General features: G+C 39.7%; 1 protein-coding gene across 13 annotated transcripts; it reads left to right on the forward strand.

Annotated features, from left to right (window-relative positions):
• Positions 1-68: 68 nt before the first annotated feature.
• Positions 69-15,131, forward strand: LOC111249399 (E3 ubiquitin-protein ligase RNF170-like). 13 transcript variants are annotated; one of them, XM_086989068.1, is made up of 9 exons: positions 69-196; positions 2,462-2,949; positions 4,675-4,764; positions 5,354-5,479; positions 7,634-7,736; positions 9,684-9,742; positions 10,469-10,565; positions 11,080-11,364; positions 12,029-15,131. In XM_086989068.1, exons 4-9 carry the CDS (start codon positions 5,472-5,474, stop codon positions 12,299-12,301), a joined length of 825 nt encoding a protein of 274 aa, XP_086845194.1. In that variant the 5' UTR covers positions 69-196; positions 2,462-2,949; positions 4,675-4,764; positions 5,354-5,471; the 3' UTR covers positions 12,302-15,131. The 13 variants fall into 13 exon arrangements, with proteins under 13 accessions (XP_086845194.1, XP_086845195.1, XP_086845193.1 ...); XM_086989069.1 differs by having other exon boundaries at positions 75-196; positions 2,467-2,949; XM_086989067.1 differs by having other exon boundaries at positions 104-2,228.
• Positions 15,132-15,242: the final 111 nt, after the last annotated feature.

Raw genomic sequence — 15,242 nt, forward strand, 5'->3', positions numbered from 1 at the left:
ACCGCTGCGACTACCACCGCTCCGTTTGCTCTCACCTACACAAGCCGACACACATTCATTCTTCATCGCACGAAGATTCTCACGAATGAAACAAACGCCCGATTGCTTCTGCTCGGGCCAAACAGCATAATAAAATGCCGACTGATGAAATCCGCACCGACAACTAGTACATCGACCAGTCAACCGCGCTGCCCGTGTTAGTGATGATGCTGTAATCCTTTAATAACATTATTGGTTCAGGGCAAACTTACATTCTTACTGTCGCAAATAATGAGAGTGCTGCAGTGTAAAACAGACTATGTATGTAAAACTGTGTGGACTATGTACCTTTACCCAGTTTGCCTAATGACAGGCGCATAGCTTTGGCATATAAGGCGCTCGTCGCACTTCGAAATTAATAAAAGCGGTTTCGTGTCATTTCTGCTATCAACTCCCTCTTAAAAGACGTTATCCTGGCCTCAAACAGAATTAAGTATATGACAGCTATAAAAGGGCAACTTATTTCTGTGCTGCGTCACTGAGTTGGTCGTTAACGTTTATGAACAAAGTTGATTACTCCGGCTGAACAAAGCCATTGCGGCCATAATATCGTACATTACGAAGTTATTATCTACGCACACCCTCACCCTCGATGAAGTGTTTTTGCTTTCTAATGTGATTGTCATATGTACGGATTTTCTGTGCGCTTCGGCCCTCGCCCATATGCCTTAACGGTGCAACAAATGAAAGCCACGAACGAAAACAACTAGAATATTCCATGCGAAATAGTTCATCGGCTACTTTGACGAGGTCAGAATAGACAAAACATTTCGCGCATCTAGCCATTGCTCGCAAGCAAAAACGGTCACAGAACAATCCAAATTCGATAAACTGGCTCTGTAAAGGTCCTCTTCGTGAAGGATGCGTATGACTCACTCAACGGTAGATCACCTGCTCTGTCGTACGGCGACCCGACACGAAACTACTCCTATTCATTCTCGCGGAGGCTGGTTTCGTCAGAATAAAACTCGCGATGTATTGCCGCTGCGACTATTGCAGTTGTTCAAATCGTGTGCAGTTATAGTATTTGTATAATTTCGTTCAACGACTAATAACATTATAATGTTGTGGAGTGCCTCGCGTAACACGGTACCAAACCTTTGGGTAGATTCTTCGTAGTTCTATGCGCCGAGGAAAGCGTTATTGCATCGCGAGATTTTTGTTTGCATTAAACACAGCCGTGTATTCGGGAATGTATCCCGGCATTCATATCGGTGAAACAAAGCTTAAGTAGCGATTACGACCAAAACGACTTCAATAAAGTCCGCTGCTGTTGTGATACTGTTACGCTGTAAGTCTGTGTGGCCGATACGGCGGCGAATAAAGTAAGATTTGTAGTAGATTTAGCTAAAGTGGGCTAGGCTTCCAAATACACAACGGCAAGTGGAATCGAGTAAGAAACTCACATTGGTTGGCCCTTCTGGTAAATGATTGTTTAGCGGACAAATGCTGCAGGACGTCCTGTTACTGAAATTCGTTCCGCCGTTTATCAAGATCGGGGAACAAGGGTTTAGGGGAGGATCATAACAAAACAACAAGCATGTAACAAAGCTATCAAGATTTTACAATTTTCCTTTATTTTTATTACTCTTATAATGCCCATATAGAATATACTCATTTCGCTTGTATTTTCGACTACTACGAATGTTGAATTAGTCTAACAATACAATGAGCAGCAACACCATATCAATATGTCGATGTGTAGCAATATTGCTGATATCTTTACGAATTCTGAAATCTTAGGGTCAGTGGGTTGCAGTGTGTCTGTGTGGATGGATGTGTTACGCCTAGAGCCGACCTTGTTTTGTGCATCTACTTCTTAACTATAATGATTGCACGTAAACGACATTAATGCGACCAGTGGCCCGTCTGATCACGGTTCGAGTTAATAATTGAATTCTACTAAAGTTAGGTATATAGGCAGGTAAAGGCGGTCCGATAATCGGTTGCTTTAACTATTTCAACGTCAGTGATTGAACCATCTGATTCGTCATTCGCTACTGCTGTGGCCGTGCTGTTGTCGCAATCGAAGAGTATAGCTCCTATCTTCTTTTAGCGATGACCTGCTGCTAATGGTCATTTAAAACAAAATCATCTTCCGTTTTGGTAACTGGTGACTTTTTTCGGCGCATACATTGCTAAGTGTGTTCGTGACTGACCTGTCGGCGCTACAGCAACGATAACAACAGGCCAGTGCTATACTTGTGACACTATCGTGTTTCTTCAACTACCACTGGTTAATAATGATTTCGGATATCAACACCTCGTTTTATCACGGCATCAAATCAAACTGATCATTTCATTTGTTGTTTTGCCCAGTATATGATGTTTTCCTCGTCGTAACGACGACAAAACAGAAGTTGGAAAACAAATGATTGATAGTCGATTTTATCGTCAGCTGACGTGTATTGTTATTGGATAGATTAGGCGATTGGCTGTGCTGTCGACAAGGTTTGTGTGTTGGTCCGCACGAGCATGTGTGCCCTGTACCATAACTGATCCAGTTAACTCGAAGAATTCAGGGGTGCAATGTAAGTGATTGGCGGATAGTTGTCACCGCAACGAGTCGCTGCTGCATTGGAAGAAGTAAACAAAGCCACCGTGATCGCCGTGACAGCGATCCCGTATCTAACCGACTTGTCTGTGATGTGAAGACTGGTAAGCGCTTGCCTCGTCCTCGGCAGCCGTAATCGTGACTGTGCAACAACTTAACACGTGCTTGCAACTATCTATGTGACGTGACGCTATGCCCGGAGTAAACGTTTGTAAATAACAAAGTGAGACAAGAGTCGTAATCAAGCGAATTTTGTGGGGTCGAAAATCCGTCGACCGCGATAGTGAGACCGTCAAAAACGAAGAATGCAGTCGGTAGCTAGAGAGGACTCACGAGTCGAAGGAATCGGTGATGAGGTTCGTATGGACAAAGGCTTACATGAAATAAACTACCTCCATAGTTAATAACGTAGAAAAGCAAGGATTCGCACAGTAATTAAGTGACGTTGACCATTAAGTGATGTTGGCTAGCCACGCTTTTAAGCTCGATAGCTACTTGGCATGTCAAAAGAATGAATGCATTTTAGTGGCGGTAGATGTTTGCATAAGTATATTTATTAGGGGAGAAAAGATTACTACATGCTATGAGTCGATCGTAAACAACGTGCCTGTAAAGGGCATGCACCGTCCCGTTGTTGAGAACAAAATGCCCAACTATAACTCGACGAACCGGAATTGAATAGTCTATAAAATACCTTGTCAGTAGCGTGTTTAAGAGAAGTAGCGAGTTTAGATAACGATTGCAGATGTGATATATTTTTATACATTGTGGCTAAAATCTCTTCAGTGCTAGGCTCTATACATCAGCATTACATATCGCTGTTAACATATTGTTTACGCGAGAAATCTAGTCAGTAGTAATTTGCGTGTAAACATAAATATTTCAAATCAGCTTTGTTCCGCCGTTCGTGCATTCTGTAGTGGATACTGTTCCACTAGCCCTCTTTTCAGCTAAGGTGACATCGAAGATTATCATACGTTTGAAACCTATTTGTCATCGCTTTTAATTTAAGCAGCTGTGAAGTAGATTTTAAGACCCAGGTAGGCAGCATACGAGTCACGTGGAATAAACTCAATATATAATATATGAACGATTGTAAATAGAAAACTGAAGCAATTTTATTCCATGTAGAACAATGAAAACCGAAACGAAGTAGTTTTATGTAAAATTAAAATAATAATAACAACAGTGCTTTAATATGCGATGATTTCGCTGCGTGGCAACGAAACTCATGGTACTATCTAATTATCTGGAAGATCTGGAAAAACATGATCCCTTTAGGAATATTGATTATAATGACTGAATCAAATGGCTGCATTCATCCACGTGCCATAAGTGGATGTTAAATATACTTCATATACATGATGTTAGATGCAGTTAGTTATAATTGTTTTCTTGTCCAAAAATGTTTTTCATCTCACGAAAAAACTTCAAAGTCAGAATTTGTTCTACGTTTACTTTGAAAATTGCTAACGGAAACTATCGGGCGAAAGGTTGACAAGACGCTAATATTCTAACATTGCATTAACTGAAAGACTCAGCAACAACACTCAGTTGACCAAGACGGTAGGCTGTCTAGTCTAGTACATGTATCCTTCTTCGAGGCGTCTATCAATTGAATCTTCTCTAGATCCACACTCGTTTCATTGAGCTTCTTCATTCGCGAACTTCTGCAAGGTTGGACCGTGAATGGTGGGTTTGTCCCAACAATAGCTCGGAAACAGCTTCGTGTTTGACCAATTTAAATTACAAGGGTCGATAACACGTCGCCCCATGGCACATTCAAAAACAGACCGACTCAATTTTAAATCGGCTAGCATAGTTTAAAGTTGGTAGACCTTGAATAGTCCGGATTTTGTATAATAGTTAATTTTAAGAGCACATTTTAATAGAACATTTTCAATATAACTCATATATCCACCTCTTTATTTGTCAGATAGCATTGACACACTTTGATCGAAGCATGTACATCCAGACGTATGTAATGTTAGTACTGATCCCAGAGGATACCATGTTACTATGCTATACTCGTTTTTTCCATGGGGTATCGAATTTATTGCTCTCGGCATTTTGTGTTGCAGGCTATCAGTTCATTCGACCTAAAAACGTGAAGTTAAAAGGATCAAAGCTGCGGACATTGCAGAATGTGAGACCGGACAACTACCCTATGAGTTAGTTATTTGTTGCCTGTTGCTTTTATCAATTCTAACGGTCTACTCGAGCATTGTGATTGGAATTACAAAATAATTAGACTTTCAAGATGAATGTAGCGGTTTCCACCATAGGTGCTTAAATAGATATTCTGGAAACTATGCTGCTCCTTTTTTTTGGCATAGTATGTTCAATAAGACATGTTTGAGTCATTTGCCAATTTTCGACTTGCACGGGTTTCTACCTTACGTGAAAAACTCATTAGGTTCTGTCTTCATAAAGCCCCGGTATTAGAAATGCCAGTTCTGAAGTCCGTTTGAAAAATCTCATTTTTCAATTCCGGTAATACAAACAGCGACTGCAGACCTCAATGTTGTTCTTTCTATTTATTCAAAATATCTTTCGAGCTGATCTGCATTATAGTGATGAATTATCTGCATTATAGAATGCACTAGGCACTTTAAGCTCCAGCAAAATAAAATCGCTTACATGTTGCGATAATGGAGTGGATTCAGATCTACTGGTCGTCTAGTGCCTTACAGATGTTGCTGTTATTACTGGATTTTAACGAAAGATGTTGAGCTAGTCGTTTTTGTTTCGTCTGTGCAGGTGACAAGCGATTGACCCGAAGCACACCGATACTGCAGCAAACTCTGCTGCGATCTGTTGTTTTGCTACGTACTTCATGATACCCAGTGCAAGTGTATAACATCACAAACACAATTCTATGTTATGGTATGGTACGAGATTTCTTAATACGCTTAATTATTGCAGTCAGGGGAATAAAACAGCACAATGACCTTACGATATATTTCTTGTTACAAAGAAGCCATCATGTCTTTGTGTAGAGTTTTTATCACACGTCATTGAATTTTTACCAAAGCCTCAATGTTCCTGTCCGATTCCCAACGAGCCGTTCTCTTTTGGTTTATTTAGGCACTCTTAAGTTGTACCTACTACCTGGTAGCGTATTACCTAGCGTCTGCTCGTTTATTTTCCCCGTTTTTGCCATTATCGCCAGCCAGTTGCCAGCAGTGTCATCGGACGTTTCCGTATGGTCCTTGCGGTTGACGTACCCATATACGCATGTCATTATTATCCAAATGTTCTGGCTCGTCAATATTGACATTTTGCTTGCAACTGCCCCTCCCCCACGGCTCCTTCCGGCAGCCGCCGGTTGGGTGACGACTGTCATTTAAATACTAGTATTACGATAACTTGTTTTACTGTAATGGTTCGTACGACTTTTTTAGGAATGATAGATGATGTGTTTCGGCGCCTCTTACGTTCAGCGCGTAGTCCTTTTTCCTTCTATAAGTCTTTATAGCTTTCATCGCATAATTGATAAAAATGAACTATCTGGTGCTGACTTGTTAGATTTGGGAAGTTCAAACAGCAATATTAACACCAATATTTAAAAACAGAGTAACTGCAGTTGGTTAACGGCGCAACAGTAAGTGCCATAACAGCACTACTATGAATAGCATATATTGGTAGCCAAGCTTGAATGGGAATGGTGTACCTAAGCATTCTGCTAGACTAAGTAGACAGGGCCACTGGTTCGCCAATAAATATTTGATCTTGGATATTTAGTAGTTTGTAGTTCGTGTAATTTTTTAGCCACGTATTACTCAATCGAAAGATATTTTAGTGAACAAAATGACTCACGAAAACTAAGCGTCCACATTTGGTTTAATGTGTCTGTGGTTAGTGACAAGATGGTTTTCAAAAGCTATCCTTTTAAGGTGTAGTAATGGACTACCGAGATATTGTCGTCATAATGATTTTGCATGTCTGATTTCCTTACGGTAGCTATTGATACTGTTTAAATGAACTATGTGAGGGATCAACAATTTTAAAATAGGGTTGGTGGGACCTTCCAAATGACATAACAGTTAAAACCGGTAACGTAGATAGTGTCACTACCACTTTCTTTTGCAGCGTACAAACAATCCTTGAATAGTACATCCTCCTTTTCGCTACTGGCATTGTACCTACGCGAGGCTGCCTTTAGTAAAATAAAAAAAAACACTGATAATCTGAGTATTTTGCCGTGATTACACGGCGAAGAAATTGTCGAGCTACTGAAAGAGGGCTGAATAAAGTAAAATGGCAAAATCACCCTGTTCGAAAGCGCAAGAAGGGTAATTTTACTTTGAATTAAATACCGTGACCTGACTGTTTTTGCTTTCTTAAACAGTATTGTCTACCGAAACGAACGATTAAACCGCGGTAATAAAAAGTATAAATTATAAGCAAAGAATCAGAGGCGGGTTATGCTATGGGCAATAGAGAAAAAGTGAACAGACATGCTGTTGTTAAACGAAGCCTACTAGTCTTCCCGAGGTAAATTTCTTTCCAATTGTAAAAACAGTTCAGGCTTGCTTTGCGAACCCTATGCACCAAATCATTACTAACACACCGATATCGTGTGTCGAGCGAAAATCTTAAGGACTAGAAGAACGAACCGACGACAAAGAAGTCCTCAAGGATGTCTAAAATAAAAGGATTATGAAATCTTTCTTTGCTTTAAAGATGCGTGTAAGTGGATAGTTTAAACACTTGGTAAAAGCCTTGTGATGCCATAAAAGATCGGGAAAACTCACTAGTAACGAAAACTCACAGCAAATATCGTACTGAACATTGGCAACAAGTCACGCAGCACATAACTCATGTGCAGGCAGATAATTTCGGTAATCCGTCGGCCGACGCCTAAAAAATGAATACGTTTTTATTTTTAGATAGACCTATCCGAAAAAATGTCATAGGTTGAAAGGAGACGGAGAACTACTTGACTCATACAAAATATTAAAGCTATGACTAAGCGTGACCTTTCCGAGTTCCTGTAGCTTACACATAACGAGATTTCTCGTTTTGCTTTGTTTTCAGTAATGGTTTTCCAGGGATGGAGAGATGGGTAACAGATATGTTCTTTGTTTGCAGTTGCAAAGTTCAATCTTTACAGGACAGCAACGCCAAGCTGTTCAAAAAAGTAATTATCGAAGATATCCCATAGGGCTATACAGTTTCGCATAATATTTTTTAATCTTTTATATTCCTCGAGAATGAATGAAATTAAGCTTATATACAGATATAAGACATGTGTCACACCGATCGAAAAACTCAATTGGCTATGTAATGTGCGATAATCGTTCCAGTTACCAATGGTTTAAAATATTTTGTAGTTTGTTGCTTTAGAAGATCACCACGTCACCTGCGTGTACCACATGTTGCAACGATGACTTTGCAATGAGTTTAGTAAACTACTTATGATTATTTAGCCTTATTACCGACACAGCTGAACCGAAGGACGAAATATTACATATCTTGTAGTTTTTTGCGTAGCAGACATTATTGAAATCAATACATTTTTCGCTAAGTTTGTCTCAAAAGCAATTTGGTTATTGTATGTCTGTAGAAAAGCAGCCTTTGTAACGAGGTAGCTTTCTTTTTTGACAAATAACATTAACACTTCTCTAGAATGAGACAAGCTTGAGGTTAGTTTAGGAGGCACTGTTTTCCTTGGCGTAATTCATATTTTGTATTCTTCTCATGTGTATGTCTTCATTTTTCATGTGTATAATGTGTGATCAGAAATTCTTATCACACATTTCACACTTGTTTAATTTGCCCATTGAATCTGCCAGCATTGATCGTCGGTCTTTTGAAGCCGTGACTAGAACTATCATGATAACCCCCTTTGAAATAAGTTATGGCTGTGGTGTGTCGGTGAAGCTTGATTTTTTTTTGAAGGTTTCTTTCGAATTATTGTAGTGGGCGTAGCGTTCAAATAGAAGCTTGCGAGTATCAAGTACCGTTAAAAGGAGGCAACCATCAATTTTGATGCTGGCGTAATCGGCCTTCGCAGGTTCGCTACAGGTCTACATATGTAGAAAGGTTTGTTAGAATGATTTTTCGCGGGTCCATTTGGTTTTCCTGGGACATACAAAAGCTGCAAGAAACATCGGCGGTCATCCGACCAGAGTTCTTCACAGGTCCCGCTTTTTGTTCTGATTTGGAGTACAAGCCCTTCATTCCACCTAAATTACACTGAAGGGGACGCGTCTATGGTATCAAATGTGCTAATCAAACAATGATCGTTGAACTCTGTCGAATTATCGAAGCATCGTGGATGCTCTCTTTTCGCAATATGTTTTTCGACCATTTGTACCATCACACCAACATAATTCCTTTCCGTTGAACTACACAGCATTCAGATTGAAGGAAATAATGTAAATATAACTCGTTCTGATAGACGACATCTTTTTCGGTCTAACAGACAGTACCTTGGATTTGGAGCCATAAGGAAAACGTTTACTTTATAAGATAGGGGTGTGATTACGGCTTAATTTCCACTTGAACATCCGTAGTGAATTATTTCTGTTCGCGGCAAAACGATCTAATCACCCAAAGAATAAACGCCAAATAAACGCATCGTCTCCAGTGCGTGGCTATTCTATATCGCAGTTGTGACACGATGCTTACAGAAGCTCTATAGCTCACGTATAGTTTCACAGTTCGTTGATTAAGTGACTAAGTGATTGCTCAATATGGACTCCTGTAACATCATTTAGTACAGGTGCGTCGAAGGCAAAACGCGTCATTGAGCGAAATTTATGGTGTAATGACTAGTCATTTCAACAGTAAATAAATAAAATAGTAAAATACTTCAACAATGCTACTATATACAAACGAATACCGACGCAGGTTTCGAAGTCAGATTTGCTTGAGTATGTCCCAGAATTTATCTTGAAAAGTTGGATACGGTAAAGACAAGTTGAGGACGACATTTTTATGGGCTGAAGTGTACACTGAACACATAAGCAGCAATTCCTGTCTAGGAACGGAGTAGCGTCAGGGTGGCTGTCAATATTAGGTAGTTTTTACGTTGTTATGCTGCCAGGGTCAGTAATGTGGCTATATTCATTCGGCTTTTCAGGTAATCACCGGTTTCGTATTTACGACAATCTTCACCGCCGGTGTCGTGTACCAACTATGGTAAGTAATCGGGTAAAGGAACGCCTACTTAGTAATTTTACGTACAAGTAAGGAAAATTTAAGAGGAGACGTTTTCTCAGGGCGTTATTTTTTGTGGTGCCATGAAAGACGTTGATTTACTAAATGGATTATCAGCCAATTATATGTACCCTATTGTTCTTAACAGCCCTTTTATTTGGTCATGTTAGGATTGATTGAGGTCTTTAAACTCGTAATGACACTGCACGCATCGTAAGCTATCAGGTTGTATAACAATAGTGTTCCGAACGGGTACTATTTGATCTTAGCGATGACATATTTTAGTCTATTTCGTTTCTGCTAGAATTCAGAATACTGCAAACCTTTTTAGGAGCTTTGTAAAAAGCACAACGTACTAGTCATTTCGGTACCCAATAAGCAATATAAGTAGATGATATGACAGCCAAAGTGGAAACGCAGAACTCCACAAACTCTTTATCGTGACGAAAACTAGAATTGTTTAGTACTTGACAGGCTGCATATACGAACATGATCGTAAATCACATAATGGGCAAATTCGAAAGACCGTTTGTCCCACCCTTATTATTGACATCAGTTGTGTAAAAAGCGTAACTATATATCTCATGTGAAATAATTCTATATCTATTCGAATCGTCGTCCAAAACGTCGTTCTGCTAAACATTTAATAATTGGGGGCATTTTAGTTCATTTATGATTTTCCTTTTTTTCTGTTCACCGTGTTGTCAGGCGGACTATGGACATTACGTGGTTTGTAAATCTATGGCGACCAGGCGGTGCTGATGACCAGATGCCTCCCTCACAAGCAGCCGTTCCGCCCCGACTGGTAAGCCAACGGTCATATCTCAAATATGAAGGCAGTGCCAAGTATAGTGAACGAAAACCTAGTTCTGAAAAGGACAAATTCATACGCATGCGCGTTTTATTGTTTGTTGATTATCGTGACATAATCTTCAATGACGTATGACCGCTAGTGAATGAAACATAGAGCACACTGGGTCGTCATTTCGTGAAATTTTAACTGTAGACACATTGATTATCACAAAGCATATTGATTAAGTATAATATGGTGAACGATAATACGCAGCACTTAAGGTACTTCATCTTTCAGTTTCAGAATGGAAGAAAAAAATCTTTCTGCCGTTGCAGATACCCTTGATGGTGCAAAATGTTACGCTATTGCAAAGCCTTTAATATGGTTCTTAGAATAGATTCCGAAGAAGATTCGGAATAAAAAAACACGTCTCAAAGCATATGAAAGTCAAAAGCAGCTTATCACGCTGTTGGTAATGCGACCTCATTTTTCGCGATTTTTTTTCTCTATTGTTTCCCTATGTTAGTTTCAACGCGTCCTTGGGCCTGATGAAAAATGCTTCATTTGCTTGGAGGGACTTCGATTGCCCGTGGAGACAAACTGCGGGCATGCATTCTGCGCCATATGTTTACTCGACTGGCTCGAGGGGTCCCGTTCGAACGAGGTAAAGACGTCCTGTCCCGTTTGCCGATCCCACGTTTACGTCTTATTGAAGTGTTTTGCGCAGCCATCCGAAGATGATGAGCAGCAAATGCGACAGATACGAAGAATCAATCAGTACAACAGGAGACATTCGGGAGAGCCACGGCCGGTACGTGTTGATTGGTAACGGATTGAGGAACTGGTTCCGGCCGGCCAATATAAATAATTGCTTTATTCATAGCGGGATTTCATTCAACGATTCCTGGTTGCTAAACCAAAGACCTGGCCGTCCACGCCATATCACTAAATAGGTAATCTGCTATATATCTTCGGTACCCCAATGTACTTCAACGCTAATACGCAGTTAAGCCAGCAACGCGAGTGGTCTTCCTCTAGAACCTGCTCTTAGCTAGGCGCTGCACCAGCAAATAGTAGTTGTGTAACATAATAACTATTACCGTAATGGCAAGCATGAATTCGCCGACGCAGCAAATTTTGTGTTTACTTATAGGGATGTCATATTAATGATCTTCATGCGCGGTGCACTGCTTTTTCTCATACGGGTTAGATGATAGGCAACAGTTTGACGGACCTTAACTTATTTATACCAGATATTACTTAACTGTTGTTGATCTTTTTGGCAAAATGTTTTCTTTTTGCAAGAAGATATTATAGCACAACTTACTGTGTGCTACGAAGTTCAGCTAATTGCATTCGTGTTTACGTGTTATTCTTAGGACCCCCTACAGTCCAATATTCCTGCATTTTTTTTCATATTTAATTTTCATATTAGCTTTAACTGACTGACTTTTCTTCCATCTTGGTTTTTGCAGTGGATCGAGCACGTACGCGATTTGCCCCTACTGCTACGCCATGTCTTCAACGAGTTTTTTTCCTTGGGCGGCCTTATGTATATGTTTCGATTGCGAATTTTTCTTTGCTTTTTGGCCGCGCTCGTGTACCTAATTTCACCACTAGACATGATCCCCGAAGCGGTGTTCGGACTTCTCGGTTTACTCGATGACCTTTTCGTCCTCGTCCTATTAGGCGTCTACATGACGCTAATATATCGGCGGTTTCTTGCCGAACGCTGGACGCACGACTAGCCGAAGATGATCCTGTTGAAAGTGAAGGGAATGACAGGTCTGCTACAGGCGGTGTATGCCACACTGTCTGCAATCTTTTGCATTAATAATAATAATCTGACATCGTTCATGATATCCTCCGGCGCCCTCGTAGATGAACAAGAAATGGAAAGCTCAGGTAAAAAAGGATCTTAATGGCTACTACGCAGCAGATCGTGTGCGCAGTGGCGAAATCGCCTGGTTTCTAATTTCGTTCGAAAGCACTAACGCAATCAGTGACGCCGATCTAATCCAATGATTTTCCTGTCTTGTGATATCATTCGTGATCCCAAACGAGAAAAAACGAGCGTGTGTAGAGCCCCAACGGTATGACAACTAGTAGTCCCGCTAACGAAAACAAAAGGGACTAATTGCGAGCTAAGCAAATTCGCGGACGGGAAGATGGCATCAGCAAGATCGACAATTACAGCAACAAAGATTTAGTACATATATTTATACGATTATTAAACAACAATTGACAGTGAGATAACCACGTTTTCCTAAGTCATCTAGCGAGATTTCATGTATGTACATGTAGCACGGTATATAGCATAATGAGTACCTAAGTTCATTTAGTAATCGAATGTGATAATGGTTTTCTCTAATATGTAGTCCAAGTCGAGGCATGCTCAACAACAACCGGCTCAGCCACCGCTGGCAGAATGGAAAAGAACTAAGAATTTCCTTGCATATTAGTTTACGTGTGTTTTATGGGTGAGTAAGCTATTTACAGCATGCTAGTATCTGGGGCAAACGACTTGAGTAGCAATAAACCTGTGTGTTGAAGAATCTTCTAGGCTTATTGTAGTATACATTCTATGACATTTACCTCGTTGAGCGATAGTGGCACATTTCTCTAAATTTACTCAATCGCGTGTCGTTAATACTAAGAGAGCTCTAACAGCAGTACTTAATGATTTTTAGTGGTCACCATAATGTTACTTTAACTCCACGATCCTCCCCTTTATGTCCAAGTAAACGCATTGGCGCTTCCGGTGGTAATGGATTTCGTTTATGATTATTAACTATTGAATTTTAAAGGTGTGCTGCGTTATTTAACGGCATCAGCGCGATAATAGAGGGAAGAGAAACGTTTGATAGTCCTGAGAGACTGACAATCCGTAATAGACGTTGCTAAGAGGACAGAACTCAGAATAAAATACCAGATGACTTTGAACTATTTCAAGTCATGAGATGAAAGGGTATAGTGCCATCTTCGGACCCTAATGAAAATGATAGCACAGAATGGTCCAAAATGATCACGGTTTGAATACTAATTATGTTATACAGCCATAACGAGAATACGTCATTTTAACATATGCATGAGCCAATAAAATAATGAGTGTGGCTTACACTATCTACTTTGAACGCATATACAATGCACTGTCTTCTCCACTTTTATGGTCGCAGCGAATTTCAACGTCAGAACAAATCGACGGAAAAAATCCGTAATCAGTTGATTTAACAATATAATATTGTTAAATTAAAAGTCGCGTCTCAGTTGTCGTAGATAGTCTAAAGCACGTGTAGTAGTGATAGATGAAAATAAGGGAAAAGCAATTCTGAGTTTAAAAAAATCACTTGGGGCGATTCGAGGGGTCGAACCTGCCTCCTATGAGTTGTAAGAATAAGAATTTGGTCAATGATTAAATGAGTAACTATGCCTTGTTGTAAGTTGCAATTAACGCAACCGTAGAATCCACATGTATAAGAGAGACGCTTCCAGCAGTCGTCCGATGCAAATGACAATACGCTCACTGAAAATATATGATCATGTTCTTGATTTTAATTAACTTGCTAACTAACTAATTAAATCTTTCTGATTTGATACCGGCAAGCACGGCAAGGCATTTCTAAGCGTGCTCTATGCTATAACATTCTTTGGCTGGGTGTTAATTTGCTACCGAGAACATAAACATGACCTCCAGCTCCTCTCGATCAACGTGTACGATTACCAACTACTATAATAACAAACCGAAATCAGTGGCACAAGGACTGTCGTATAAATTTCGAATTCACAAATCATGATAATATCCAACTACGATCGCGAATTTTTACTTGAAAGGAGCTTAAATTGTCTAACAACAAACTTTCTGTTAATAAAAGCGCCGCTGGATATGTGTGTACGTGTTCAACATAATACAGAAATATTAAACAATTTCTAAGCAGATGCAACCTCTGCAGTTCTTTTTAAAATGACTGGAAGGGCCTCTTCTACAAGCTTTAGAAGACAAAGCACATTGGGCAAGCAAGAGCGATATCACAAGTTATACACGTTACCCATTTAAATCAGACTGCTAGACAAAGACCAGATTCTTTTTTGTTAGTAAAAATCAGTATTGCCAGATCAATGTTCTTTATGGTACAATAATTCCAGTGAATGTGCACTAACCGAAACTTTCGTACGTACTGTATCTGTATAAGTGTCAAAATAGACATTTTTTGCCGAGTGGACTAATAAGTGGACGCCTGATCTAATTTTTTTGCTTGCTTTATCTAATCATGATAATTATAGCAATTTATGATATTAAAGTTACTAAAAAAATACAACATTTTCACTGAATAGAATAGAGAAATCATATATGCAGGTGATTAAATGCCCGTGTCCGTCAAAGAAAGCGAAAAGGTAAAGAAAAAGAGAATGTTCCAATGTTACAGGACATTCTACGAAAGTGGGTGAAGCTGATAACGACGCGTACACGCCTTGATGATAATCACGAGCGATACCATGACTAAGAAGATGTTGGTATATATATAAAGTAATAAATTATTTTGGCTGGCAGCAATGAGTGTGCTGCTAGGGTGTTTATAATTGTTTGGTGTCTTTACTATATATGAAAAATAGTTGTAAAAGACATTGAAACAGAAAGTGATTCAGAGACGCATCTTCTCAGGGAAACCAGCATATATCTACTACTGTTCT

The sequence above is a fragment of the Varroa destructor genome, unplaced genomic scaffold (genome assembly GCF_002443255.2).
Source record: "Varroa destructor unplaced genomic scaffold, Vdes_3.0 BEIS01000004.1, whole genome shotgun sequence".
Classification (NCBI taxonomy): domain Eukaryota; kingdom Metazoa; phylum Arthropoda; class Arachnida; order Mesostigmata; family Varroidae; genus Varroa; species Varroa destructor.